We start from the raw sequence: 27,600 nt of genomic DNA, 5'->3' as shown, positions 1-27,600 counted from the left end.
TATACTATTTTTAACACATTAAACGCTAGAAATTGGAAAAACAGAAACTATTTAACGTTCAAAAAAATCAAAATTTTGAAATTTTAAAAATGCAATAGGAAGAAGAAAAAAGTCCTATCCAAAAATTGAATAAATTTTTTTAAATTTGAAGCTCTCTACACTGAAAGAAATTTGAGACTCTTATCTTACCGCTTGGTAACTAAATGTGCCGCGGTCTGGTGGTGCTATCGTCCGACACGGTGGTATAGGTTTAATCTCAACTGGGGCGATTTCGCGCCCAAAACATAAACAAAAATCGCCCAAAAAAGATAAACAAATACGGTGTGCGCGATCGGCCTTATTAAGCCAAACTGCTCAATTTGTAACTCGTCAGAAAAGCATCTAAATGAACCTAAAAAAAATATGAGCCACATGATTTCGATGGGAAATTACCTCAGCTTTCCGATGGTGATGTTGGATTTCCAAAAATTTTCCAAATTCCCCGAAAAAATTGCCGTAAAACCTTCAAAGTCGAATATCTCAAAAAGGGCATTTTTAAGATTTTTCAAACTAGTCTCAATCGAAAGCTGAGGAAATTTCCTATCGATATGCAAGTTTTCAAAGAGTGGTATTGATTATTACTTAGTGAAATACAGCGACGAACGAGTAAAAACGTGAGATTAGACACCGCGCGGGGTACTGCGCGCCGAAACAACAGCCGCGCGGGCCGAAAAGTCGCGTTTTTACATGTTTTTTTACGAGACATAACGTGAAATCTTTGACGATCATTACCATGCATATTTAATCGATCGAAATTCTGAAAAAGATAGAATCGTCGATATTTGTGCCATGGCATCAAGTTCGCTTGGTCTAAAAATTATTATAGATGACAATGTTTATGCTTTTTTTAGAAAGGCTTTGTTATTAATAATTTTTCTTTGTTTTATAATAATAATGATAAGCTTTTTGTAAATATTTTAATAAAAGTATAAACTCATAATTATTTTTATCCCATTAATAATATCTTTCCTATTCACAGTTTAATTTGAATTGGGGTCTATTGCGCTCCAGATGTTTGGGAGCGAATCCTACCCAAAATTGAGCTATATTAGCCCCAATTCAGTGATTAATGCTCCCCACACAAGGCAGGGGCACTATACTACTAGAGTGGAAATTAAACACACCCAAATTTCTTTCAGTGTATATTCCCTTAACGAACCGAATCTATTCAGAATTATTACATTATTGTTTATTTGTTTATTTATAACATTATTCGAACCTTCTCTGAACTCGGATCGTGATGGAATGAATGAATTTTGTACATGTGTGCATGTTACTGCATGAAATCGATGAAAATGAATAATATTGTAATAACGTTGAGTTAGTATAACACAAACTAGTGAGTAAAATCAACTTTATAGCAATGTGTGGCATAAGTTCACATTTATGGCACGCTTTTCTGTGGCATAAGTCGCACATTCTGGCACCGCTGCGTTCGCATCACACTCGCATACGCTCGTGCGTTAACCTCATGACTCTTATATGACTCATGACTCGGAAAAGTGGGCATAAATGTCAACTTAGCACAGTGCTATAAAATAATGTACGATACTCGTGCAATGGGGAAACTTTTCGGCCCAGCTATTAGGACCCTCACTGCTCTCGGGCCCTAAACTACGCGTGTCAAAAAGTGTTACTTATGGCACTTGTATCGTAAAGTTCTATTTCGACATACTTATTGCCCAGTTTGAAAAATTAAAAAATTTAAAATACATGTCAAACAAAAGGTCCATGAAGTTAATATGTGTTATCTCCAAAATGATTTCTACAGCCAAAACTTTGCATCGTTTGCAATTTGCGTGAGACGATTTTGGCACATATAATAAAATATACACATTTTTTAAATTTTTTGTTCGTTTTGTCTTATGATTCATAAATTTTATAATTAAGTTTCAATTTACAATATCATGTACATTACAATAATTAAAAATATTATCTGTGAAATTTGAATATAGTCAAAATAAAATTAATGGTTATGATAAGACCTAAATAATTTGTAAAAAAAGATGACTCTGGGTAAAATTAAACAATATTTTTTATTTTCTTATTTTGACAACAACCAAAAAAATACCTTATAATAAGTAACTTAAGTACCATAATGTGTTAAAGCAGGCGTGTCTTTAAATGAATGTCATCAATCGATTCGAGTCAGTATTTTTTCTCAAAAATATTTTGATTTAGTTAGGAAAACTTTTTTTTACATTACATTGAATTGAGTAATACATTATTGAGGCCTCCATTTAATACTAAAATGAAAAAATAATTTGAATTTACTTGATGCATTTAACTAGTACCTACAATGTATTTGTAAGAAATTTAGTTCTGAAATATTCATATCGAAACAATATTGAACTGTTATCATGAACTTTACGTTCGATCAAGTTTCCTATGCAATGAGGGATTAAATTATTTAATTATGCTAAGACTCTTAGATAAACTCTTATTCAAAATTTTCTCATTTTATCCGCTGATTTTTATATCAACATATGTACAATTTACAAAATATAATTCACTTTTAATTTAAAAGTTTGAATGAAAATGAAAATATACACATAATATACTTAAAAAAGGAACATATGACACGACATTTTTCAAGATAGTTACTTAGTGAACTTTCTTTGTGAAAAAACTAATTACTTTCTAAATTTTACGTAAGTATTTTACAAAATGAATTTTTATAATCCACTTTAAAAAATTAAAGTGTCACTGATTATTTAGAATATATACATCGATTACTTGTGAACATATTTTATACTTATACAATCATATAAGTCCCATTAAGTTATTACTTAAGATTTACCACATTATCATTTGTCACATTAATACATGAATATCTTTGCTTAGGTCCATATATTTGGGCTAGCAAAACATATGGTATGCATTTGGCCGTTTCGCAAACGAATCAGGCAAAATTTTGCTTCAAATATATCTTGAAACGCACTCGGAAAAAAGCGTGTCCTCAGTTTGTCCTTAATTTGAATTTTCTTCTTCGCAATTTCTGTTATTTTCACGATTTCGATTATCACAAACTCACTTGTATACACAATTATAAATTGCACTTTTATGCATCGGAATGAAGATCTTGAGTTTTTAGGCAGTTTGGTATAGACGATAAACAGAGGTAAGCATATGATATTGTATATTCTCACGGAGAATGGTGATGAAGATCAGCCTGCTGCTTTAGTGTCGCTTGCAAAGCCGAAAATTCGGACTGTTCACGTGGGGTAGAGGCTTGAAAAACTCGGTATCCTCCAGCTGACAGCGGCCAGAAGCGACACGAGAAAGTTACTTGCTAAAATTGCCGGGCTCAGATTGCGTCGATCGCCACCATGCATGGCAGCTGGTTTTTCCTCTTCTGCAAATCGAGAACAGAAAATTCAATCAGTAGGATTTTTTTCGAAATGTTTTATCGTAAAGCGTTAGACAGTATTGAAAGCTTTTGAGTAAAATATTAAAAATCAATCCATTCATAATATTTCAATACTAGTATCAACTCATTGTAGTTGTAATAAATAGCATAAGAATCATCTCATTTTGATTAGCTAAGTACACGACTATTGTATATGAATAAAGTCATTTTTCATAATTGATACTTTAGAAAAATATGTACGCTCCCGATGGTTTTTCAAAGTTTTTCCTCAATCAAAAAAGCTAACAGAAGTCGAGCCGAAAATCATACAACCAAAAATTGTCAGTGTTATCAAAGAGACATAAATTTTTTTTTATTTCTTGTTTCTCATTTGAACTAGTTTTTCGCTGCTGTAGTGTAGTCAGCAAATCGATAGACCAATCCATAGTAATAAAATGTCTTTCTTATCTGTTGGGAATTTATGTAAAAGAAGGAAAAAAATGCATAGCGTAGAGATATACGATGAGGAATCGGAGCCTTTCACGATAAAAATGCAAAAATAGACTCTAGAACTGATCGCAGTATGATTTCAAAGCGAGTCTGGTATAAGCATACATAAATCAGAATTTCGAACGTCAATAATTAAAATATTGAAGGTATTTTCACATTTCGCAACGGCAAGCACGTTTCTTTATGAAGCTCAGAAATTCATCGGCAGACGATAGAAAAATTCAAAATGAAAATAGGTCCTTGGATATGAATGCGCGATCATGACGCAGACGTGATATGTGCACATAAGTAATTGTTATACGAACCTTCTAGTACGTGAACCATGACGTATGCTTCTTTGGCATTACTGGGCGCGCAAGTATAATTGCCGCCGTGACTGAGCTGGGTCTTTTCGACCTCGAGCACCGAGCCAGCCGTGGTGAGCTCGACGTTGACACCGGGCTCCGAGTCGTAGTTGATCATGCGCGAGTTGCGGTACCAGAACACGTAGACGGGCGCCTCTGTTGCCAGCATCAGCTGGCACTCGAGTCGCAGATTCGAGCCCTGCTTAACGTGAAGATCCGGGGCGCCAGGAATCACCGAGTAAGCCTCGGTTACGCGCAGCCTCACAAAGTACTGTTGAACCGGATGAGATGCCACCTGTCACGACATTACATCGTAGCGTGTATATACGTATACAAATTGTATAATAAGGCAGTTACTACATGCTACCGGCTGCGTTTCTATTGCCGAGTACCAGGACGTTCAATTAGAGATTGGCAAAGTAGATATAATTTAATTAGTTTGCGCTACGGATACACGATTAAATCAAGAATACTCCTCACTTATATACGCAAGTTACATAGCTTAAGAAAATAAAAGAAAATGTATGAAAAAAGAGTTATACAGGAAAATAAGTATTACTCTTAAGTATAGAGGTTTTCTTTGTCGCGTAATCACAGCATGCTAATAAATATGTACTGATTTTGTCGAATAACTTACTTGACATTCATAGAGACCTGCATCCTCGTGAGTGACTTTTTGTATAAGCAGTGACCATTCCGAATTTACATGTTTCACCATGAATCTTTTATCCACTGAGTGAGTATTCTGTCCAACTGTCAGCAATTGCCTGTCTTTACGTCTTACCCATGTAACCTATAAAAAGAAATAATTTTTAACATTAACAATACGGTTCGTAACAATTGAACATGGTTTTTTAAATGTACTTAATTATAAACTGAGTATTTCAAAAATTTTAATATTCTTTTATTGCTCATCCCCATGTAACTTAAATTATAAAAATTTGAAAGTTCGATTTGGTTGAAGAAAAATTGGTAAGTATCGCCACAAAGACCCGTACTGTAAATTGGTTATTATATTAAGAATATTTCCTTTGGAAACGAAGAGAAAATAAAAGGAACGTTTTTGGAAAAGTTTGCTAGTTATTAATTCTGCTAGTCTCTTTTGACTTTAACACAACCCTGCAGCGTATCGGAATTCATAAAATATCGTTCCGATGAAATTGATTGGAGTAAACAAGCAATCCAACTAAAGCATTCCAAAGTTTTTTTATTGTCCAAGGATGTTTGCGAAAATTATGGCATGTACATGATTGTATCATTGTTAACGAGCAGTACAATCATATCACGATAACAACCGATATAGGAATGCCCTATTATTTTCTGAAAGTATGAACTTTATTGGTAATTCAAGACATTTACAATGTAGCTTGAAAAGTTCTTATTTTAGTTTTATAGAATGATCAAGAACAATTTTAATTGTTTTAGAAATGTAAGAGTTAATAATATTAACTTTAAGTTTATTATACATTGATACAATAAATCGATGAATTAAGTACCCGTTCCAACTTGTCCGTGTTCGGTATAACTTCTGACTGCTCCCACGAAAAGTAGTTGATGAACTATTTATAGAATAAAAGTTGGAAGTCAAAGATGAAAATTGACATTCACGATGAAAATTTTTTCGAATAAATGTTTAACGCGCCAAGCCTTTTTATTTCGAATTTATAAAACTGTGTAACGCTGCTCGCACTCAGCCGATTCAATTTGGCGAGCCAGTAAAAAAAAGAAGCGATACGTACATAGTGTTAGCAGCTGAGCTCTCTGAGCAGCTTCTAGATCCAAAAAGCATAAAACCTGACAGATCTTGGCAGAAGTTACATTATGAGGCCAGTTCACATCGATGCATGGCTTACGCGCGCATATAAGAAAAGTACCACGAGATTCGTGGATGCGTGCAGAGATCACTTATAAATAAGAAACGTACAGATATACAGGCAGCTATAAGAGCGAGTAGTATAAACTTGGAAAGCGGTGCAGCTATACATACAGAGAAAGAGAGAGAGAGAGAGAGAGAGAGAGAGACGATGCGGAATCCAATATGGTAGGACACGTGAGTGTACTTCGTCCATAGGATTTTGCCGGGTTGAAAGTTACCTTCCACCAGCTGCGTATAAAGTCGGGGCTATGTATAGACAAGTCTAACTGTGAGTAGTTTACCTTAATCAGCAGAAAGTTACGTTCCCGCGTCAGAATCCTGCATCTCTCCATTGCTATCCCTCTGGCGTATAGAACGGCTTATACCTTAGCCTCTGACTCGACAAGACGCGCAAGTCCTCGCTCTTTTGCTTTCTCTGCACACGCGAGCAAGACAGAGAAGTTTTCCACACTTCCTCACTGGGTATACGTATGTACAGCAAGTGACACGTGAAAAGCTTTAAGAAGAGGTGGTGCGTACAACTATCCAAGGCGCATCTGTATCTACATACGTGTATTTACATGAGATAAAGAAAGGAAGGAAAATGAATTCTTCGGAGCAAGTGTAGCCTTGTCACCTTCTCCCTTCGCGCGTGCTCTCGTATGTTTTTCGGATAATGACGAGCACAAGCTGTGCTAAATTAAGATGACAAACTCAAAAACATGTACACAATACTAAGCGTCGGGCCGGAAGCGCACCAATATCGAGGAAGCACCAACGCATGGACGTAGTGTTAGCTTTACCTTCGACATGGAGCAGAAGACGAGTAAACAATTACCACTGATTCTGCCGCCGCCGCCGGAGCTTCTGTTGTCGTTGCTACTGCTGAGCGGGGGTGTCACGCGTACAATTATATCTAAGTTTCCTTCTTCTACATTTCGAATATTCCGACATCTGCTATTATACGTGGGAGCTTTTCAACTACAGGTCTAATTATGAATTCAAGATATATAGCCTCGGAGCTTGGCTAATGTTACTCGTGCTTCGTAATCGCGCAAAATGAGCACCCTCTCGTTCTCCTACTGCACTGCAGCCTCTCTCTCTCTCTTTTGCACTTCGTGCTCAGCCTAATTAATACGTCGGCCGAGGATAAGTGAGTTTTTAAGGCTGCTTGGTTTCCATTTATTCGCTTGTAACTTTTTGCACAACTAGTACAAGCCTTGCACTGGCTGTGTCAAGTGTGTACAAAACTCGTACTTACTGGCTTCTTTTATAATTTTGACATGTAGCGCGCAGCTAGCTACACAGTTTTGCCACTGGCACAGTTTCATTAAAAATAAGTAGCACCTTTTCTGCTCCCATCCCCTTTTCCCCCCTTACCTTAGTCAGAACCGCATGCAATGCACTAAAACTGATGTATTTTCTGCGCGACATTAACTACATCTACTACTCGTTGTTATACAGTAGAGCTTAAAGAAGTGTTTTGCAGACTACAAGTTGCGTGCAGAGTTCGTGAAATAGCATGTAAATATAGATGAGCGACACTTTAACTAGTCACAGCTCTTAGAATGATAATTGTAGCACTTGTCGAGAGTTATTTACATAGAGATCAACAACAAAAAGTGAGCATAACATTCAAACGTTCAATCAGGATGAAGAATAATTTATTCGAGAGCTGCTATCGTTTCTTTATTGAAATGTATGAACGAGTTAATTATTAAATTATACGACTACGAATCAAAACAAACATCATTTACTCTTCTCGTTCATTGTAACTTGCGATTGGGATAAAACTGTAACAATCTTAAGATGGAATAAGTTTGGTACTACATTGATAGGGTGTATTTGGATAAGTATAAAATCAGAGCGATACAATAGTTATCATGGAGATTCGTCAATGTAATAGACTAGAATTTATCTTTCGGTCGACTAAGCTCGGTTAAATTAAGCCTCAGCTAATATTCAGTCACAAAAGACCTCTATTGATTTAGTTGAAGTTACTTGGTTGACACAACGAAAGTTCTGGTCACAAATTGCTTTTGTCGAAGTGTACAGTAGCGAGGACGAGAATCAAGATTGTATAAATGAATATTCAATACGTCGCCACAACGTTACTTTTGTCAAGAAAGATTTTGCCGATGAAGGTGATACCTCGTTACTGGCATCAACGTAAATAAAGATGAATATTTAACGTATAATAGGCAACATTTTTAATGCATAATTTATTTATATCGTCATGTGTAAGCAATCAAAATAGTTAGTATCAAAAATGTGTCGATAAGAATATTGCTCTGATTTTGTTTTTCATTGACATTTTGTGAGCTTAGCTCAAAATTTAACTCATTATTGATCGTCTAAGCACTAACTGATTTTATAATTTCCAAAGGAAAATTAAAGCGTCGGGATGTAGCTGGTTGACTAGGTATCAAATGTCTTCAGCTGCTGCAAAGTTTCATAACATAGTAAGCGACTATCTAGTAGCTCGTGTTATACGCAAGTTCTTCTATATCTGATTGTGAAATCTTAACAAACTACCGCAGGGTAAGGGCAGATTCTTTTTCGATTCACATGAGGTGAAAAATGAAGAATAAAGTCACAACAGCAGATTTACTCCTTCTCGGTAATGGTTAATTTATCTTTTTTTAACCGACAGTTCGTGCCTTCCGCTGCTTTTTAATAAAGGTATCTTGTGGAAATGACGACAAAGAGCTTTCTTCTCTCTCCCTTTTATACGCTAGACAGCTCGAACACCCACTTCTTTGTAATCGAGCTCGAGATACCAAGTCCTTAATTGAATTATCGGCTTTAATCCACCCGTTTAAGCAACTCTGACGAAAGAAAGTGTCGTATGATCAAATGTACGACGCGAACGACAAGGATAAGAGACTATATATACGTACGAAAGAAGATAGGCTTACCATCTCTTTCTCTCTCTAGTTTTAACTTGACGACGCTACGATATGCCTGGCTGGAGAGATAATTTTCTCCTTCGCTAAAAAAGAGTATGTAATACGTATGTAATACCTACGTTATCCGAAGGTAAGGTATCCTAGTTTTAAACTCAAATTTACTGTAATTTGAAACTATTATACTCTTTATAAACCTTTCGCAAAAATAAGGCTTGCTGCTTCGGCTGTACAAAATTAGTATCAATTTTTTTTGTACTTGCTGATTTGCAGTTAAACGAGATCATATCATAAAATAATGGAGAATGCTTTTTTCATTAAATTTTTGTTCACTTTAAAATTCATAAGTCAATCAATGACCAAAATATCTTTTTTCCCACTCTAACTTAAAATACGCAACTTTGCCGCTAATTTTAGGCTCTCGTAGGAAAAAATAGTATCATTAACTGGTGCAGATATGGTTTTACCCGTTAAGAAATAAACTATTTATCGCCGATCAAAATTTTAATATCAATTTATTGTTCGTTTTACAAAAATGTCTTGAATAGATATTTTTAAAAACTTCCAATAAAATTTATTTTATACAATAGATTATAATAAAGAAATTTTTGTAACATCTTTGTTGAACGATTTTTAATCCAATATGTACATACAATTGTAGTAAAATTGAACGCTGAACCTATAGAACGTATATTTATTTATAATTTCCTAAGTTATCATAAGTAATTTAAAAGTCACCCATTCAAATTGTTTTATTGTGTTTATATTTTATTCTCTTTTAGTTTTGGCTAAAGCTTAATTGAAAATTTTATTTTTCATAAATCTCAGCATAGTCTTTGATTTATTTGCGCGTAGTTTTCAGCGAAGAGGGTTTATATCGTAGGAAAAAAACTTTTTTGTTTAATAATTCAATATTCAGCACAAGAGCATTTTCCCAGCGCGTTTATTAACGCTTTCTTTGCCCATAGACTGTTGTCTTTTTATTCCAGAATGCCAAGATCTTTTCAGTTCTTCTTCTTCAAATACATGCACACACGCAGTTGCGCTCGCGTATATGAACGCTACTTCTGCATACGTACACAAAGAAGTGCACGGGGCCGCAGAGCTTCAACTTGGACGAAAATCATCTTTTATTCATGAACGAGCAACGCCATGTCGAGGCACACCGAGCGCGAGACACTGTCAGGTCGGTAGGGGTATGTGCTTCTTGATATACACACGGATTTTAAAGTCTTTGCCGGCATACCGGTGCTGCTGCGGCTTCTATACACTAACTTATATCGCGCGCGCACTAGCGCTTGTATTTTGTGCTTGTGCGAAAAGCGAGACGTCGTAAAAAGAAAAGTTTGCCAGGCAAGCAAAAATTTTTTACTCGTCGAGACATGCGCTAACCACATAGGAAACGGCGTGCAGGGTGCCTGCTAATACCGCGGCATTTGACATGTGCAATTTTTTTGAACTATAACTCGAATGCTAATGGATTGGATTTCCCAATGCTTGCGGATACATAAACGAATAAGGGATTTCAACTTTCGTTGTGACAATACAAATTTTAAAGCCAATATAAAGTTGCTTGGAATTTTTAAGGAGAATTAGTACGCCCAGCGATAGAATCGGACAATATTCTCCATGATTCGCCTTGTGATTCATTAAGAATGGGAGAAAGTAAAAAGTTTGAAATTTTCGACAACCATATTTCATGATTGCCCTACACTTAAGAAACAAATTTTTAGAACAGAATGGAATGATTATCCAGAGTAAGAACTCTAGTCTGCTGCTTAATAATTTAACTTCAACTTTTTGCTTGTGTCTATGAAGATTTTGCCTAGCAAATATTTTCAATAATTATACTGTACCGATCTGTTATAAAAAGGAAACGGGAAGCACAAGAACCGCTTTTAAAGAATTTATGCTACAGAATTGCAAATTAAATTTCCTGCGAGTGAATTGAATTTTTTTCCCGTTGAACTTATCCTTATCTTGAACAACTGTCATTGAACAAAAAAATATTTAGTCTTGTTACTACTTATTCATAACAATATTAAGCCTTTCTTGAAAAAATAAATGCTCATATCATAGATTATTTACATATTTTGTTCAACACTCCCACCCTCCCTAAAAAACAAAATTTCGACAAAGTTTGTTCACTTCTGCATCGAAGAAACAAAGAACGCGACAATGTAGCGGTGATAAAAGTGCAAAAAGAATGTACAACCTCCGTTACGGATGGAGCCAACAGTAGTAGAACTCCGGAACACAGGGGGTTTGTACCATGGGAGTAAATAACAATGGATAGCAATGACGCAACACAAAAAAATATCAAGCCTACTGAAAAATTCGGATTAAAATAGATAGACTGAGACTAAGATGGATTATGAGCATGATGATATTGTAACAGCTGGAGCTTTGCATAAATTATGAGGTAAAATTACAATTGAATCAATAAAACTAATCCTAAGGTGGTTTTTATAATAGAATTTAAATGAATAAAAAAAGTTAATTTTCAGGTCCACAAAGTTTGCGATTTACTCATATATAAGAAGTGTGTATATATTTGGCTAGCTCTTCTATTATGCATTAAACCCACTGCGCCTATTCCTACGAACCTCTAATTATCAAATATTCTTAAAATTTATTATTTAAAATCTCAAAAAGTAGATAGCGAAACATTTTTTCAAAATTGTTCATTTATGATACTGTAAGACTGACTATTTTGTAACTGCTACAGTTTTATGGGCTATTTGGTGGCTTTAATTCAATTCTCGTAGATACGCTGAAGCTCAAAGATGGTTTTTTTTTTAATTTTATTCTGCTTTTGGGTAAGTATGAAAAAATAATTGAATAGTGATTCTTCATGTAAAACTTGATAAAGGATTCAACATGGAAAAACCAATGCCAATTGGAGAAGAGTTGTATTTTAGTTTTCGGAAGAACATATGACAATATTGGCTCATTCAAAAAATACAAGGAAGATTTTTGGTTACACATTTGTATAGCCAAATAACATCCAGGAAAAGTCTGATTCGATTTTTTCTTCAATTTCTTGGGACCTGCAAACCCCGGATATACCAAAACGACTTGAAGAAATTAACTTAACCGGGTGTGGCAAAGTATGGATACACCTAGAAATTTCACGAAATAAGCTTAGAAAAAAAATCAAAAACCTCATATCCGACATGTTTTTCGACGAGGAATCCAATGGTGACCTTAAATTTGACTTTGAACATGACCTTCAAGATCCAGCGACCCTAAAATCGATTTTTCAAATGTAACCACCATTTTTTTATTGCAGATTTGGAAAGAGCGAAAAATTTTACCTTGAAACATGTATTTTGTTTTTTTTTTCAAGGTCATTTTGGAGGCGGTACAGTTAGAGAAAAAACCCTTACTCGAACTTAATTTTAGGTCAAATGGAGGTCTAATTTGGTCTGTAACGCCCTTAAAATGACCTTGAAAAAAAAAACAAAATACGTGTTTCAATGTAAAATTTTTCGTTCTTTCCAAATCTGAAATGAAAAATGGAGGTTACGTTTGAAAAATCAATTTTAGGGTCACTGGAACTTGAAGGTTATGTTCAAGGTCAAATTCAAGGTCACCATTCGATTTCTCGTCAAAACATATGTTGGGTATGAGGTTTTTGATTTTTTTTCTACGCTTAGTCCGCGAAATTTTCAGGTGATTATAGAAGATTCACGTAGATTATAGTTTTTTGGGTCCTACAGAGCCCAAAAGAATTATAATGTACTCGAGAAATACACTCTGGCTATTTTTACTAACTGGAACATGAACAACTCATAGAAACTGGAGACATGAAGTTTTATTTAAATCATGAAAGATTTAAATCAAGTTAAATTCACGAATCAAAATTAATTCGTAAATGAAAATCATTTAAATCCAAAATCAAAATTGATTCATGAATTAAGCTGGATTTACATTAAAAGTTGATTTAAACTTTTACAACCCTGAGTTTAGACCATATTTGTTGGCAAATATACAACTAAAATATATTTATGGAATGTTTGAATTTTTGAAATCCTCCAAATTTGATAAATATTCTATTATGATTCATTTTTAAATAATATTTCATAAGTGTAATAAATATAACATGCTTATGCAATTTATAAGTAAAATCCTGAAGTTATTCTTAACAAAGTGTATTCAAAGTCTAGATTTTGTATATAGCATAAGAGTCTTGATTATTATGCTGTATCCATTCTTATACATATTCTCTCTAGTTCATAAATATTGATAAAAAGCTGAACGTTTGTTCACAAAAAATAAAAAAAGTAATATATATATAACGTTATATTCATATGCTCAAAAATATTCACAGCAAAGAGTAAATATTGCAATAAAATACAATCAGGCAGCAGAGTTTAATGAACTTGATCGAGTCACCAAGAAATATGAACGACTGCAAACTTGTAAAAAAGTACCTCTTATGCAGAACATGTCGGTAAAAATGAAAAGAAACATTCATATACGTACTCGTACTGAACTCAAATTCAAGCAAGACCGGAGCTCTTTCGCACCCTCGAGCTAGTTACAATAGTTTTATTCACAACTATTTATGAGTGGTATAAGATACAAACTAGTCAAACGTACATTTGTAGCGTGAATTACCGATGCTACACGTCAAAGAATCAGTGTGACAATTTTTACATGTATTCATGACAACAAAATGCACGGAAATTTATAAGAAACATATTTGAAATTTGAATACGCTATGATGCAGGGACTTCTTGAGAAATCAGCAAGAATATCATGTTTGACTGTACATACATTGAATTCAATTTGTAATCATAGAACTGATATTGTCCATTAGAATACTTCATTCATAGATACGCGCATGAGCATATGCTTGTGATAGCGAACAATTGAAAAATTGTGTAAATTATGAATTTTTAATTTTCATTACGGTCAAAGATCAAGAAATACAATAAAAATAAGTACAAAACAACATTTTATGCTAACAAAATGAGTATACATAACTCATTTTGTAAAACTCATGGTGAAAATTGAAACACAACATTGAAACATAATAATAAAATAATTCATGATTACATTAGTAAAAAAATTTAATTCTGCAAGCTTATATACATAACTAACTCAAATGTTTATGTATAATTATAAATACAATGACTTTTATTATGCATTTAGTACAAAATAATCAACTTGTTAATAATAAAAAAATATTCTTAGTTGAGATAAAATGAAAAAAGTATATCTGTAGTAAAACAGTTGTAATCGATGAGGAAATTGAACTATAGTAATAGTAAAATAGAAAAGAAAGAAATAAATAAAAGCCTGAGAACATAGCAGGAAATGAGGCTATAAAGAAAATTAATGACAGTCAAAGATCGAAAAAAAGTAATTGTTAGGGTCGAGTAACATAGTGCATAGAAGAAGGATGCAAAGTTGGATAAAAAAATGTGAAAAATAACAGAGAAACTCTATGAGGCCGTGAACGAGATAAATAAAAAGAAGTAGCATGCAAAAGCGAGCGAAAAATAGCATACGATACTCCCAAGAAAAACAACAAATGAGACAGACAAAGAGAAACGATGACACCAAAGAGAGGAAGAGAAAGAGAGAAGAGAGAGAGAGAGAGAGAGAGAGTTGACGCATTAGCAACAACAGCCACAGTAGAAAAGAGGAAGCGGAAATTAAATCAGAAACACGTACGAATGCGTGCGAATCGTCCGGAAATGAAAATTGGATGGCAGTGACACCTTTCAAAGTACAAGAAATGGCGTCACACAGTACGCATTGCAGGAAAAATCAGTATTTCGAATCACCGCAAAGGTTAGTTCCAGAGGGAGAAAAGAGAAAAATTTGGTAGAGTTCTTAAAAAGTAAAAGTAATAGCTTTGATGCGAAATTTATATGATAATCAAACAATAATTATTTGAAATATCTTATAGTTCTTTTTAGCATTTTAAATCATTTATTTTAGAGAGTTTATTTTATCTTCTAAACTATAATCATATACTTAATCATTATTTAATCATAATAAACTCATAACTCTTTCTACTACTTTTAATCTAATGAATTCATAAATTTTAAGAAAAATTACTCCTATTGTTACCCAATTGTTTTTTCAAAGCACTTGCATAAATTTTGATTTTAAACACGACCCTTAATTTCGAGTTTTTAGGTCAGCAAGAAAAATAACTAGCATAGCATTGAGATATCTCGCAAAATGATTGAGAAAACAATATTACTACTATAAATTAGCCACGTGTAATGTTGAAAACTTTCTAAACTATTAGAAAATAATGTTATGAACGACACTCAATACAAGATAAATAGAGTAGGCAGATTCAAAAATAGACGACTAAAGTCCCATATGATGCAATTGAATACGTGATTCGTTCATACATGCCCAGGGAAAGTCTTAAAAATGATATACTTTGCTCAGACGCGTGATTTTATCCGATTTTTTTCTGTCACGCAGTTATGAATACAAATGCTCATTTTTTTCCAGCTATACTCATGATGCTTTTTATTTTGGACAGATGTTTTTTTATATATAATATATTATTGCATATATATTCTCAGTTCGTGTGAATATTATAGAGGCAAAGACTTGACTGTCGCTGACGCGCTCACGATTATTTCGTTTTTTTTTGTTCCAATTTTTTATAAAAAGCCGAGGCGACAAACATCACGCCTTGGGCGGCTGCCTTGTGCTAACAAGAAACATCCTTTACTTTCTACTGTATATATGTATGTATGTCTCACTCTTTCTCTCTCTTACTCTCTATCGTCGCACGCGCCATTTACGGCACATGATTGGATCCGTTTTCTGTAGTATTTCTTCTACAATTTTCAAGCTTTTTCGTTTAGCTCTGCAATTCTTAAAACTTGTTCAAATAGTATCGTGTGAAAAAAATCTAACTTTACAATGATACAGTTATTACTTTCCATTTTTAAGTGTAAAAAATATTATCAATAACTGTATGATAAAAATCATTTTTATTTCATTGTGAAACTTGTCATTAGTAATTGAAAAAATGTTTAAAGACTTTTTTCCACTAGATATTTTATCATATTGAAATTTTTAATATGCTCATCAGCTGAAGTGCATGACACAGTACGAGTTTTACTACATCTCTCAAAGAACTTCTTGCAGAATTATATAATTCATGGACTTGATTTATAATATTTCCATAAAATATTGTAGAAAAACTAGTTGAAAACTTTGAAGATGATAAACATACACCACTGGGGTTTAGGTACTTTGATACACAATATGCGAGTGGTTCATGTAAACAGCATCCACTTTGATATGTTATCGTAAAATAAAATATAAATGTTAAATTTAATTATCTTGAATTTAATGTAATTATTTTCATCAATATTGTACCCTTCGACATAAAATAGCAATGCTGCATCATTCCCTTCTGTTACATAAATACTCGGTAGATTGTCTATAACAAGATTTTCGATACGTAAGTAAGTAACTCGTTACTACAAGAATAGATAGATATTCATAGAACATTATGTAGTTATTTATTTTTTAATTCTTTTAATAAATTGAGCAGCAAACAACACCAATGAATGAAATAAGTACAATAGTGAACTTCAATTTAACTTTCAAACAAATATAAAAATGGAATATCGAATATTGATTTTTATAAAATGTACGTATCGTTATAAATATGAATTAACATCGTGCAAAATGAAAAATTTAGAGCGGTTAGTATTAGTTTCAGTTCATCTGATAAATTTAAAGCTCCTAAGTCAATTTTTTTTCAATTTAACCAAGTATGCAAGTATGCACTTACGATTCCAGCGCCGGGATCAGTTACTTTACACGGCAGCATTGCAGTTCCACCTTTCTGGGCCAAAGCATCTTTAGCCATGCCCGTGAATGCTGGCTCCAATTTTAATCCTTTTTCTTCTATATTGTCTATTGAATTGGCTAGGTTATCTTGTTTTGCTTGACTTTCTGCAATTTCAAACAAAAATGAACATTTTACTAAATTATTAATAAGTTATCATTGTTATTAATTTAATTTTTTGATAATTAAACGAAATGCCTAACTTTCCATTTTGTTTAAAACTAAAAGACTTGATAAAAAATAAAAAAAAAACGCAAAAGAAAAAAAAACACACGGCGTTTTTAAAGAAAAGCAAGTGATAGTGCGGGCATGAAATTGTGCTTGCTCTTTTTTGCTGAACGTTCGGAGGAAACCATATCGCAGTACGTGTATATTTTACCGATATTTTATTTCGGACCAGCAAAACTGCAAGAGTTAGCCTAGCGTATCGTGCTGGGGATGTATAGTTGCAGACACGTCGCTTCCACATTCCAACGTCGGCCTGGTAACTACACATCGATATAAAAAAATAAATAGGTGAACCAAACAGAAAAAAATAGTATACACAAAAGAATATTCAAAACTATCTCGAAAGTACTTTCAGTCTTCTCCTTGTACTCCTTGACTATCGGCGTTTTTCAATAATATATTTCACGTGGATTTTCCTCGTGACAATTTAACTTCTAGCCTAACGCGCAAGCCCTCCTTCAATCAAACTCCCCTGTACTCAAGATAAAATACAATTTTTGTAGCAGTTCTTGCATTTGACTTTGGATACACCTGGACACCTCTTGAGCTAATTAAAAATTGTTCAAGCCAATTAAAGCGAGAAAATACTCTGATGATCTCGTCCAAGCAAGCATTGATCCTTTATTTACGTATGTACGTGGGTGCACGGAGGTTCAAAGGTAATCGCTTATTTTGCCGCAAGACGTAGGTCAGTGTACAAATAAGCCCGTGACACAGCTCAAAGCGAGAAACGTAACTTGAACGTCGAATATGTTCAAAGCAACAGTCTCGTCATCTTACATTTCAATCAGCCAAAGTCGAAATAATTTTGCCGTGCGGCTGCATGAAAATCGACTTGGATCATATTTGTTCTGCTACAGCATCGTAAGGTATATAACGAGGAAATCACTCAAGGCACTTTGTATGATTCGGATGACTGCGGCATAAAACTGAGTTTAGTTACATAGTACGCCGAGGCATACAGCAGCTTGCACGTCATGAAGTACGTCGAGAGGCTCATTTCAACGTGATATCTCCATCTACTTGGCTCTCTCCCTCCCTTTACTGTCGTTCAGCCCTCAAAGTCGCAGAGCAGTTACACATGCAAGCTCTGACGAAGTTATTCACTTAACCACTTAAAGAGTGCGAGCTAGCTGTGTCGGCGACCGCTCGAACGTATTATCGCTGAGGGATGCAGAGACAGCTACATTAATTACAGCGCCAGGGTCATAGGGAGAGCTTGAAAATTGTCATTAACCTCAGAGCTGCCGCTCCTCTTTCCCGCATTTTCCCGCACCAGCTCTAGCCTCCTTGTACACGTCCGCGTCTTTATCTCTCTAATGACATAATAATAGTTACAGCTCCCCCAACGCGCACGCCATCTTTAACTATGCAACCCGAGTACAATGCTCAATGTACACACTACCATATGAGTTATTCCGACCAAGTCACTGACTTTGCGAAACGATCGCACATACGCGCGGAAGCTAGCAAGTTTCGAGCTAGTGTGCGAGTATGCGCTAAGTGTGAGTACTCGCGAACCGAGGCCCCTGTTTCGTGAGCATTTACGCGGCAATCCCACAACTATGCACTATATTTATATGCTTGCCCGCCCATGTATACCTGTGTATGAGCACGAAATATATTTGACTAATTACCGCGTCGCGCTATCGAATTTCCGTTCAACGATCATATTTTCCATTTCCTGCAATTAGCTGGCATTCGACTAATTGTCGAGCGATCTACAAACTATATTTTATTTGCCAACAAGTTTGAGAAAAGCTTCTTCATAGACTGGAAAAATAATCTGATGAACCCGATTCGAAGTTTAATAAAATGTTGATTACATTGGAAAAGACCAACGTCGAGTCGAGAAGAGTGGATACTTTTTTTTGCTACACTTTGCACCTCATTAGAAGCAAAGCAACTTTTTAATTACAAAATAAAATTCATGAAATTTACGTAAAGGTAAAAACTTTGAACTTGAAGTTTAACGAATATAATAATAATCAGTACAGAGTAATCCTTGGATTTTAAAGCGGAAAAAAACTGAGAGTAAGACGGTGGTCTTATATATATGAATGATTCATTATTTTAACAAGTTAGATGTTCCTTTTCTAAAATGCTGCAAAAGTCGAAGATATAAATCATCCATCCGACGGGAGACCTGAAAAGCTCCGTATACGCTGTGGTTTGATTCGCAAAGCTCCAAACGTGAATTTTGAACGCATATCAGAGTTTATGCTCCCGAGAAATCCCGAGCTCGCGATGCACGGGTATCTGCACTATATACAATAACTCGTAAGTTTTCCAAAAACATGTGCTCGTATATACATGGGCAGCCGTCGATTGGATTCGCAGATTAACCGCGTAGCTATTGAATTTCCCCTGTTATTTTAGGCAAAGCTTATACATTATGCTACGATGGACTTACCATAATTCACGAAAATCTCAATCACCGACAACGCTGCATGTTGCACTATAGTTAAAATGAGGACTCAGCTCGACGCAAGCGAACGTCTGCCTACTGTTCAACTAGGGGCAATAGAACTGTCGACCGGCCCAAATCTGATTACAATATACCTTATACCATATAAATCTATTTGAATGCCCACACCTACTTACCATCACGATGCAGTTCACGGTGTAGTTCATTGCACGCTGTTTTCGCGAAGAATGACCTCTATGCACCATGCAAGGCCATCTGAATATAAAACTACAGTTTTCAAGCACTGTTCTCGATCGCGAGTGCTAAGCAGTTATGAGGGATGTAACATTTTTGCTCCTAGTCTGGCCATGTTTGTTTTTTAAAGATACTTTACTAAGAAAAAAATATTTTAAGAAATATTTTGAAGTCAAAACCTTAAATGAGAGAAAAATGAACTGGAAATTTTTTTCCACAGTTAGAATACGCAATTTTCGTAACTAATGAAAAAAGATTAAACTTTATACTTTGACGCATTAATAAGCGCCAGCAAGCTTTAACTATCGAAATTTTCAGACCTCAATCAGCGATAGAGACAATAGAACGCATTGATTTTAAAGGAACCGACGCCTTTCACTTCTCCCAGTCTGTCGTTCTTTGAAAAAAAACTTTCTTCAGCGACTTTGTTGCCGCCATGCCATTCCAATAAACCACCAAACTCCGAAATTTTTGTCTTAGTGATGGATAGCGGCTGCTACTTTCACTCAAATATAAAATTTGACCTGGATAATTTTCTGCAAAGTGGACGAAAAATCCTAGAGCTTATCTGTATATGTATTTTAACCGCGCTATCGCAGGGAACTATCAAAAAGATACAAAACTTTCTCGACTGAAAAGTTTCTTAAATATTAACATTTTCTTTCTTCAAGTTTATTTCGGAGTCATTTAATTGATGCATGCAGGGTTAAATATAGCTAAATCATAAATGAAATTAGCAACTTAGTTATTGATTGAATATTTGATTTTTTAAAAAACATTTTCCAATATGTGTCGATAATTATTTTTTAATCATCGTTATTCGTAAATTTACAAATATCATTCGTTCGAAGAAACACCATTTTTTGTTTGAAATGAAAAAAAATGAAAGATTTCCAGTCCAAACAATAGTGTAATTTTTTTCTAAAGTTAAACTACAACTTACATTCAACTGTATATTGAATTTGAAAGATAAGTGTTGTGTAGTCTCAACGAATGCGGAAAGTTTGGGAAAAAATATAAGCTGAAAAAAAGTTTTCCGAGAGATCGGATGTATAAAGCCGATGATACCTAAAAAGTACTGAGACTAACAATTAAGCTTCTGTGTGTCGGAAGGTTGCCAGGAATTCCGGCTGTTCAACTAACAAGATGCGAAAGTTGCCCCGCGATATATACCGTGGCATGAAGCGTAGGCCAAGTATAAGCGAACGGTACCTGCAACGCGATAACCCTCACGATAACCGGAAATTACTTGTCGGACATCAGCGCTCACTGAATTAAGTGTTTTCTGTTCCGACGCGAAAATGCTTCGCTGCAAAACTTGTATTATGTATGCCATACCTGAGCTTGAGCTTTATAAGACCGGTAAGCTACACAGCGGTACGAGCTTTCAGCGAAGCTAAGAAGATGATAAAAGTCAAACAAGTTCTAAACGAGATAAATTAGTTAGATTAATGAGTATGTTTTTTCATTATGACTGCAAGTTTCTGCCAAGCTTAACTTGATCAATATTTTACCTTCAATGGGTTTGGGCGTCAAACTTTTTCATATAAAATCGGATAGAATCTTACGTGATTACATATCACAACTTATTTATTTGCATTATTTTTAACTCAATCAACATTTTTTGCAGCAAAACGGATTATGTTGAAACAGAAATTATAAATACGATGACAAGCTAGCATATCAAGATGTCAAATTTATGACAAAATACTCAAATGAAACTTACCTCGAAAGTAGAGTTGAACCTCTAGAATGAGGATCACCAACATTAAGAAGATTCTCATGGTGGAGTTTTGAAATCAAGGATTCAGATTGTCACCTTTTCTGATGAATCTAAAACATTCAACAAATTTCATTGTTAAAAATAAGTTTTTTCACATTATTTTTATTTAAAATTAAAAAATTTTAGCCGCATCCCATCACATTCACCTATTAACTTTTTTACCTTATAAGGTTTGTTTTATGCACGCAATACTTTACTTTACTTAAAGCTAGGGTCCTTAAATTATTATTACTGCAAATTTTTAAAGATTGCATTGAAAATTAGCCACAAAAATAAAATTACCGAAGAATGAGCGGTCGGATTAGTTACTTTTTTTCTAGAAATTTTATGAAAGTTAATATATTTTGAAATATTTCAAAGTAAAATGAACTGAATGCATAAATATGTACGACAACTGGAAGTAAAGTATGTAAAAAATGAGAATACAAAGCTCATTCGGAAGATCTAGGGGCAGCAAAACAAAAGAAAACAAAAACAGAGAATAAAGAAAAGTACAGAGATTACTGTGCTATAAGGGGAAAAGGTAAAAAAAACATGCGCAAAATCGTATGAAAGAGCAAAAGGGATTTACAGAAGCGGAATGAAAAAAAAACCAAGGACTCGTCTGCTTACCTTGGTATATGATATATAAGCAAGAGCGGAAGGTGCGGGATGGCGAGTGCACTAGAGAGAACTGAGTGGAAGACGAAAAATAATTGGGTAGTCGTTTTTATAAATGTACATATTTCTGAAAATTACTCGCACTATCCCATAAACATGTATTGCTCTGACCAAAAGGAATATTGCAATCTAGCCATATAAAGTAAAAAATAGCTGGAAACGCACACTCTAGCATTGAAAATGAATGTGCAATTGCTTAAAAAAATCCTACAAATTTAAATACGTTTGATATGAAATGTTTTACCGACTTTTTAAATAAAAATCGAAAAATTATATTTAACAAAATAAGCGTAAATCAATTTCACATAGTAGCCACAACTTCATTCAAACCAAACCGACAGTTGGATAGTTGACCGAAAATAGAAATTAGCGTTTCCGAACTAATGTCTCTGAAACTTGGTTTTTGCATTAGCCATTCAATGACTCCCACTACCTCTCTCTCGTTCTCGTTTTCGCAATAGTGACGATCGTGTCGGGTTCGCTCTCTCTCTCTCTCTCTCTCTCTCTCTCTCTCTCTCTCTCTCTCTTTATCTCGCATGTAGTAGCTATCAACCGCAATGGCTAACATTGAGCCCTCAAAATAGTTTCATTATACCGTATCGACGGTGAGGCAACGCGTGGCTTGCAACATCAACTACATCATGCATTACGCGAATATTCTTTTTCTTGGTCATGCCATGCATCCTTCGTGCAACCTACATGACTGAGTGTATGTGAGCTTCATATATGTGAATGTGCGAGTGTACTATATGCTACCACACGGTCAGTACCATACTCCCTGGCTCGTACGCCACAATCAATTAGCGCTGCACAACGACGGCCACCGTCGTTCCGACGACGCGCATTTCGACTCACTATCTCTCTAATTAATTCGACGCTAGAATATTTCGCTTCTCTCGTGCTCTCTCTCTCTCCCTCTCAACCCGTACGCTGCAACTCCAGCAATTCTCGTGTGACAGAATAGTTTTTCTCTGACTTTGCTGGAATAGCTTGAATTCAACTTCTCTCAACCATATCGTTGGAAATATCACTGACGTTTTAATCAAACGTGTTAAAGCATGTGCCATTTTTGCAAAAAAGATTAGATTCCTCTTCTTGAACTTTATAATGTATAATTATGTTTTTTATTTTTAGTATAAAAATCAAATCATAATACGGACTATATACAGCACAGATGTAGAATATTATTATAGCCCAATTTACCTAGATATTAAAAATTAGTCCCTTCTAGTATAGTGATTAAAAAACATCAATGGAAACAAATTTGATTCTATTCTGACTCTAAGGAAACTTCATTTAAGTAATATTATTTATTGATTATGGCATTGTAATACTAGATTCCATTTAACAGAGAAGATGCCATGGATTTTCTATTCAAGCAATTCCTAGTTTTGAAGGTATGGTATAAGCTTTAACAACATGGAAGTTCGCTAGCTACTAATGACAAAAGCAATTTCTCTCTAACCCATCCTGTCTTTATATTTGATTTATTGTTTATTGATTAGTGCGCATATTGGAACGCTACATCAGTATATAATTTCAGAGAGTAATGTAAGTGATGACGTTTATCGTGTGTGTTAACAGTGCAATCATGTCACTTTGCAAACGCTGCAATGGGATAATATAGCTCAAGTAATTTTGTGACGTTACGATATCAGGGAATTAATTGAATTTTTTCAATAATATATATTCCTTCCAGTTCTAAAAATTACTCAACCTTGCACAAACTCATCCCTAGTACATTACCTATTTAGTCTAAACTAGAAAAGTGGGAAAAATGTCTATAAAAATGAAATCAAGCTTGATAAAAATATCTTATTTGAGTTAACTTACATATATTCACTCGACTATAATTATATTTTTTTTTAGATAGAAAGTATTATTACCTGATTAAAATATTTTGAAACTATTTTGACACATTAAAAAAATCAATATCTTTGAAACAGAGCTTTAGGCATGCATTGCATGAAATCCAATGAATGCATAAAAAAGCGTTATTTGCCTTGGTCTCCTACGAACGATTGATTCTGTTACACACGTGTACTAACGGTATTTTAAAATTTCGAACAAATTCTGAACTAAAAAATTTGTTCAGTGAAGCGAAAAAATGAATTTGTAACTGCAATGCACAAAGTGCCAAGGAAATTATTTGGACTGTAATTAAAATCATCCATACTCTTTGGCTCAGTAAAGTATTTTCAAAGATTTTTCCACGAAGTTATTCCACAAAAGTTTGTGAATAGTTTAGAGTATTCCAAAGAATGTCGTGTAACAGATTTTTTAACATTTTTTATAACGAAAAAGTATGTTCAAGAAATCTTGAAAAAGTTCGTACATAAATGCTTCCATGATATTAAAAAAAATCTAGCTTAAAAAAAAGAGCAAAAATTTTTCTGTCAATCTTTTTTTCAACGGAACCGTAGATACATAATTCATTTCTCTGTGTATGATTTTGAAAAAAGATGTGGAAATTGTAAATTATTTCAATGGAAAATAAAGATTTTACAATTATCGACTCTCTCATGCAACTAAAATGAATGGAAAGCATAGATGACAAATTCAGCTTACCAGGATATATTTGTCACTTTGTACTACCAATCCACGCTCGACAGGTGTCCAATGTTTCTGTCGTGTTATTCCGGGATTATTATCAGAGCCATAGATATAGAAAAAAAAGATAACGACATCAACTCAGAAGACGATGCACACGTCAGTGGAGTAATAGCCGTGCCAAACTGAAATGCGAAAAGACACGCTCATGTGGCGATCGGACTTAATAACAGCTCGGCAGCAGCAGTGGGCAACCGTTCCTCATTGATTCGCCGAGATGGAAAAAATTTTTACTTTTTAAATGAACGGTGAGCCAGTGTGGGAAAATCCTATTTTGTCATAACGTGTATTTACATATAAATGCGTTTTGAAGTCAAGCTGTGTCACCCATATATGTGTATTAAGCACACGTATACCTAACTGCGTACGCAATATTCTCCCAGCCTAAATTGAATTACTCGTTAACTGTTCATCGTCACTGTTGCTGCAGCAGCAATACCAGCAATGGCGGTGACCGCAACAAAAGCATCAGCAACATGAATGATTTTATGCCAATATACGCGAAGAAGGCTTACAAAAATTCTTAGGCTTTGTTACAGCCTGAGAGAATGCACAGGTGCATCTTTTGGCGTTGTAGAACGATATTATGATTGTTACAGAGCCATGAAAATTTAATACGGCATTTAAAAGTAGATTATGTTTTCTCGCGCTTTCACCAATTTCTAACTATAAACAGTTTATAATTATACTCTATAACGGATTGGCTCCGGAGTGCAGGGATAATTTGAAATTACTACATTCATAGCTCAAAAGGTCTCCATTTATCTACAGCAACATTTACATCGTGCTTCTATTGAAAATAAATAAATAATGACAATGAGAATGTCGCACGTTCAATTTTACTTGATCGCAAAGTTATTAGCAACTATTAGCAAGTGAAAAAGGAGTAAAAAATAATCATGAAAAGCTTAAAGCTGAATACGTGACACTCAGTTTGATTGCAAGAGAGAGAGAGAGAGAGAGAGAGAGAGAAGAAAGCTTCTTGAGTATATGCGACGCGCGAGCATCGTGCGCTTGATCAATCAAGCAACATTTAATCCGAAGAAACCTTCAAGTGCGTACACGAGCGGGTCGACGGAAGGCATCATCATTTATAGATATAGGATTAGTTCAATCCATATTAGGTCTTTTTTCGCTCGTCTATCATTTCATCATTTCTGCCGAGCTCACCCCCTCTCGCCGCTTTTTTCCGTACACTTTTCGCTCATCACCTCTCATGTAAAGAACATATACAAGCGTAAGCATATAGTTTTTGTGCGGTTTCTTCATCCGCATTATATAATAGACATATATATATATACGTGTGTTGCTCAGCAGACGATTTTCCCATATATCTCTATATATACGATTCCATCGTTCTCGATTGACAATTTCATTGTACGTGCGTGTGAGCAGGTCGTAACCACGATGCTGGGTTACATTATTCTATCTACGGCAACGTTGATGTCAGCGTTGGCGCCGAGTACCAAACGGTGTAATGCACTACGATACCTCTGCACGCAATTTTGAGTAAATTAATGTGAAACAATTTCTCTACGTTAGAGTTGCACGCAATGACATTTGACGAGCCGCTGCGCAATTATGAGAAGCCGGTAGAGGCTTCATATTTTTCTGTTAGTCCAGGGGCTCAGAGGGTTGTCGTAGTCGATGGACTGATAGGGTTCCACTCATAATTAAAAATATCCAAAGTGAATTTATTGAATGTGGTACGACAATTTTTTATTATCAAATAATTGTTATAGAAAAAAAGTATTTTTAGATTCTTTCAGCTATTTTAAATTTTCGATTTTTGAGTTTGAAAAAAAGAAATTTTTATTTCATCAATAGTTACAGACCTTTCAATATAATTTTTTTATTGGACTTCAATTTCAGAAATTTGCAAATTACCTTTCTGGTAGAATGTACTACTTAGGATTGAAAAGTGTTGTACAAAGCAAGCTTTCGTTAAGAAAAAAAATCGAATCAAATTCTCAATCGAATGACAGATATTTTTTTCATCATTGAAATTTCAATTTCAGCATTTTTGTAAAATTTCGCAAATATTTTATCCCTTTGGGTGACGAGCGATGAGAAACACGAGTTGGCTCATTGGTCGTATAAAAGTACATCACGTTCTCGTTATTATCGATAGAATTTCCAACCAATTTGTTTACGGCTTGGTATTACATACCAGGATGCAAATACGAATACTTTGGATAAATCAAAATTCATGCACGCTCGAGACCGTTTATTAGCGTAAAATCCCGTCGCACGAATTTCATTGAAGGAAATGAATTTTCGCAATTGGAAAGATCAACTTATGCAGGCGTTGCACATGCAAATTCCTTGATAATTTTGTATAATGCAAGGCACAAATTAAAAACAGCCTAAAAATTACTCGTGTATCCAATGGCAGAGAAAGAGAGAGAGAGTGAGAGAGAGAGAGATAGCATTGGCGAGAGGTATCGCTGCATGTTTACGTGACGTGCATACGTAGACACGCGCAAAGCGTCAACCTGTGGCAGTGAGGCGAAAACTCATGGAGAATGCACAAAGTACCAGAGTAAAAGCGAGCTGCCTAACCGCAAGAAGAGTAAAAATAGAGAAGAAAAGCGTCAAACCACGATTCTGGTAGGTTGAAACGCCGTGTAGTTACTAGCTCGTGGTACAGTACTGATGCTGTATAGCAGCTTGTACGTATGTGTGTAGTCGAAATTGTGTGCGCACGATGTGCAGGCGTTGCATAGACGACAAGACTCACGGATATAATATGAAAAGTACACGAAAGCGTGTGTGTATAACTTATATGACCTTGTCAAGCTGGTGCAA

The 27,600-nt window shown here is 34.8% G+C and overlaps 1 protein-coding gene across 2 annotated transcripts in view; it reads right to left on the bottom strand.

Moving 5' to 3' along the window:
- Window positions 1–2,138: 2,138 nt before the first annotated feature.
- LOC106655915 (neural cell adhesion molecule 2-like) overlaps window positions 2,139–27,600 on the bottom strand; it is a 66,148-nt gene continuing 40,686 nt past the window's right edge. The window contains exons 2-6 of one of the 2 annotated variants that reach the window (XM_014376516.2): window positions 21,466–21,572; window positions 16,793–16,956; window positions 4,880–5,035; window positions 4,204–4,537; window positions 2,139–3,394 (exon numbers count right to left, since the gene is read on the bottom strand). In XM_014376516.2, coding sequence (XP_014232002.1) covers window positions 3,255–3,394; window positions 4,204–4,537; window positions 4,880–5,035; window positions 16,793–16,956; window positions 21,466–21,523 — 852 coding nt within the window. In that variant the 5' untranslated portion in view covers window positions 21,524–21,572 and the 3' untranslated portion in view covers window positions 2,139–3,254. Of the gene's footprint in view, window positions 3,395–4,203; window positions 4,538–4,879; window positions 5,036–7,477; window positions 7,551–16,792; window positions 16,957–21,465; window positions 21,573–27,600 lie in introns of those variants that run through there. The other variant, XM_023463461.1, reaches the window with a different exon arrangement.

The sequence above is a fragment of the Trichogramma pretiosum genome, unplaced genomic scaffold (genome assembly GCF_000599845.2).
Source record: "Trichogramma pretiosum strain Unisexual culture from Peru unplaced genomic scaffold, Tpre_2.0 scaffold63, whole genome shotgun sequence".
NCBI classification, from domain to species: Eukaryota; Metazoa; Arthropoda; class Insecta; order Hymenoptera; family Trichogrammatidae; genus Trichogramma; species Trichogramma pretiosum.
The sequence above is the reverse complement of the archived record's forward strand: the minus strand, read 5'-3'. Positions and strand labels throughout refer to the sequence as shown.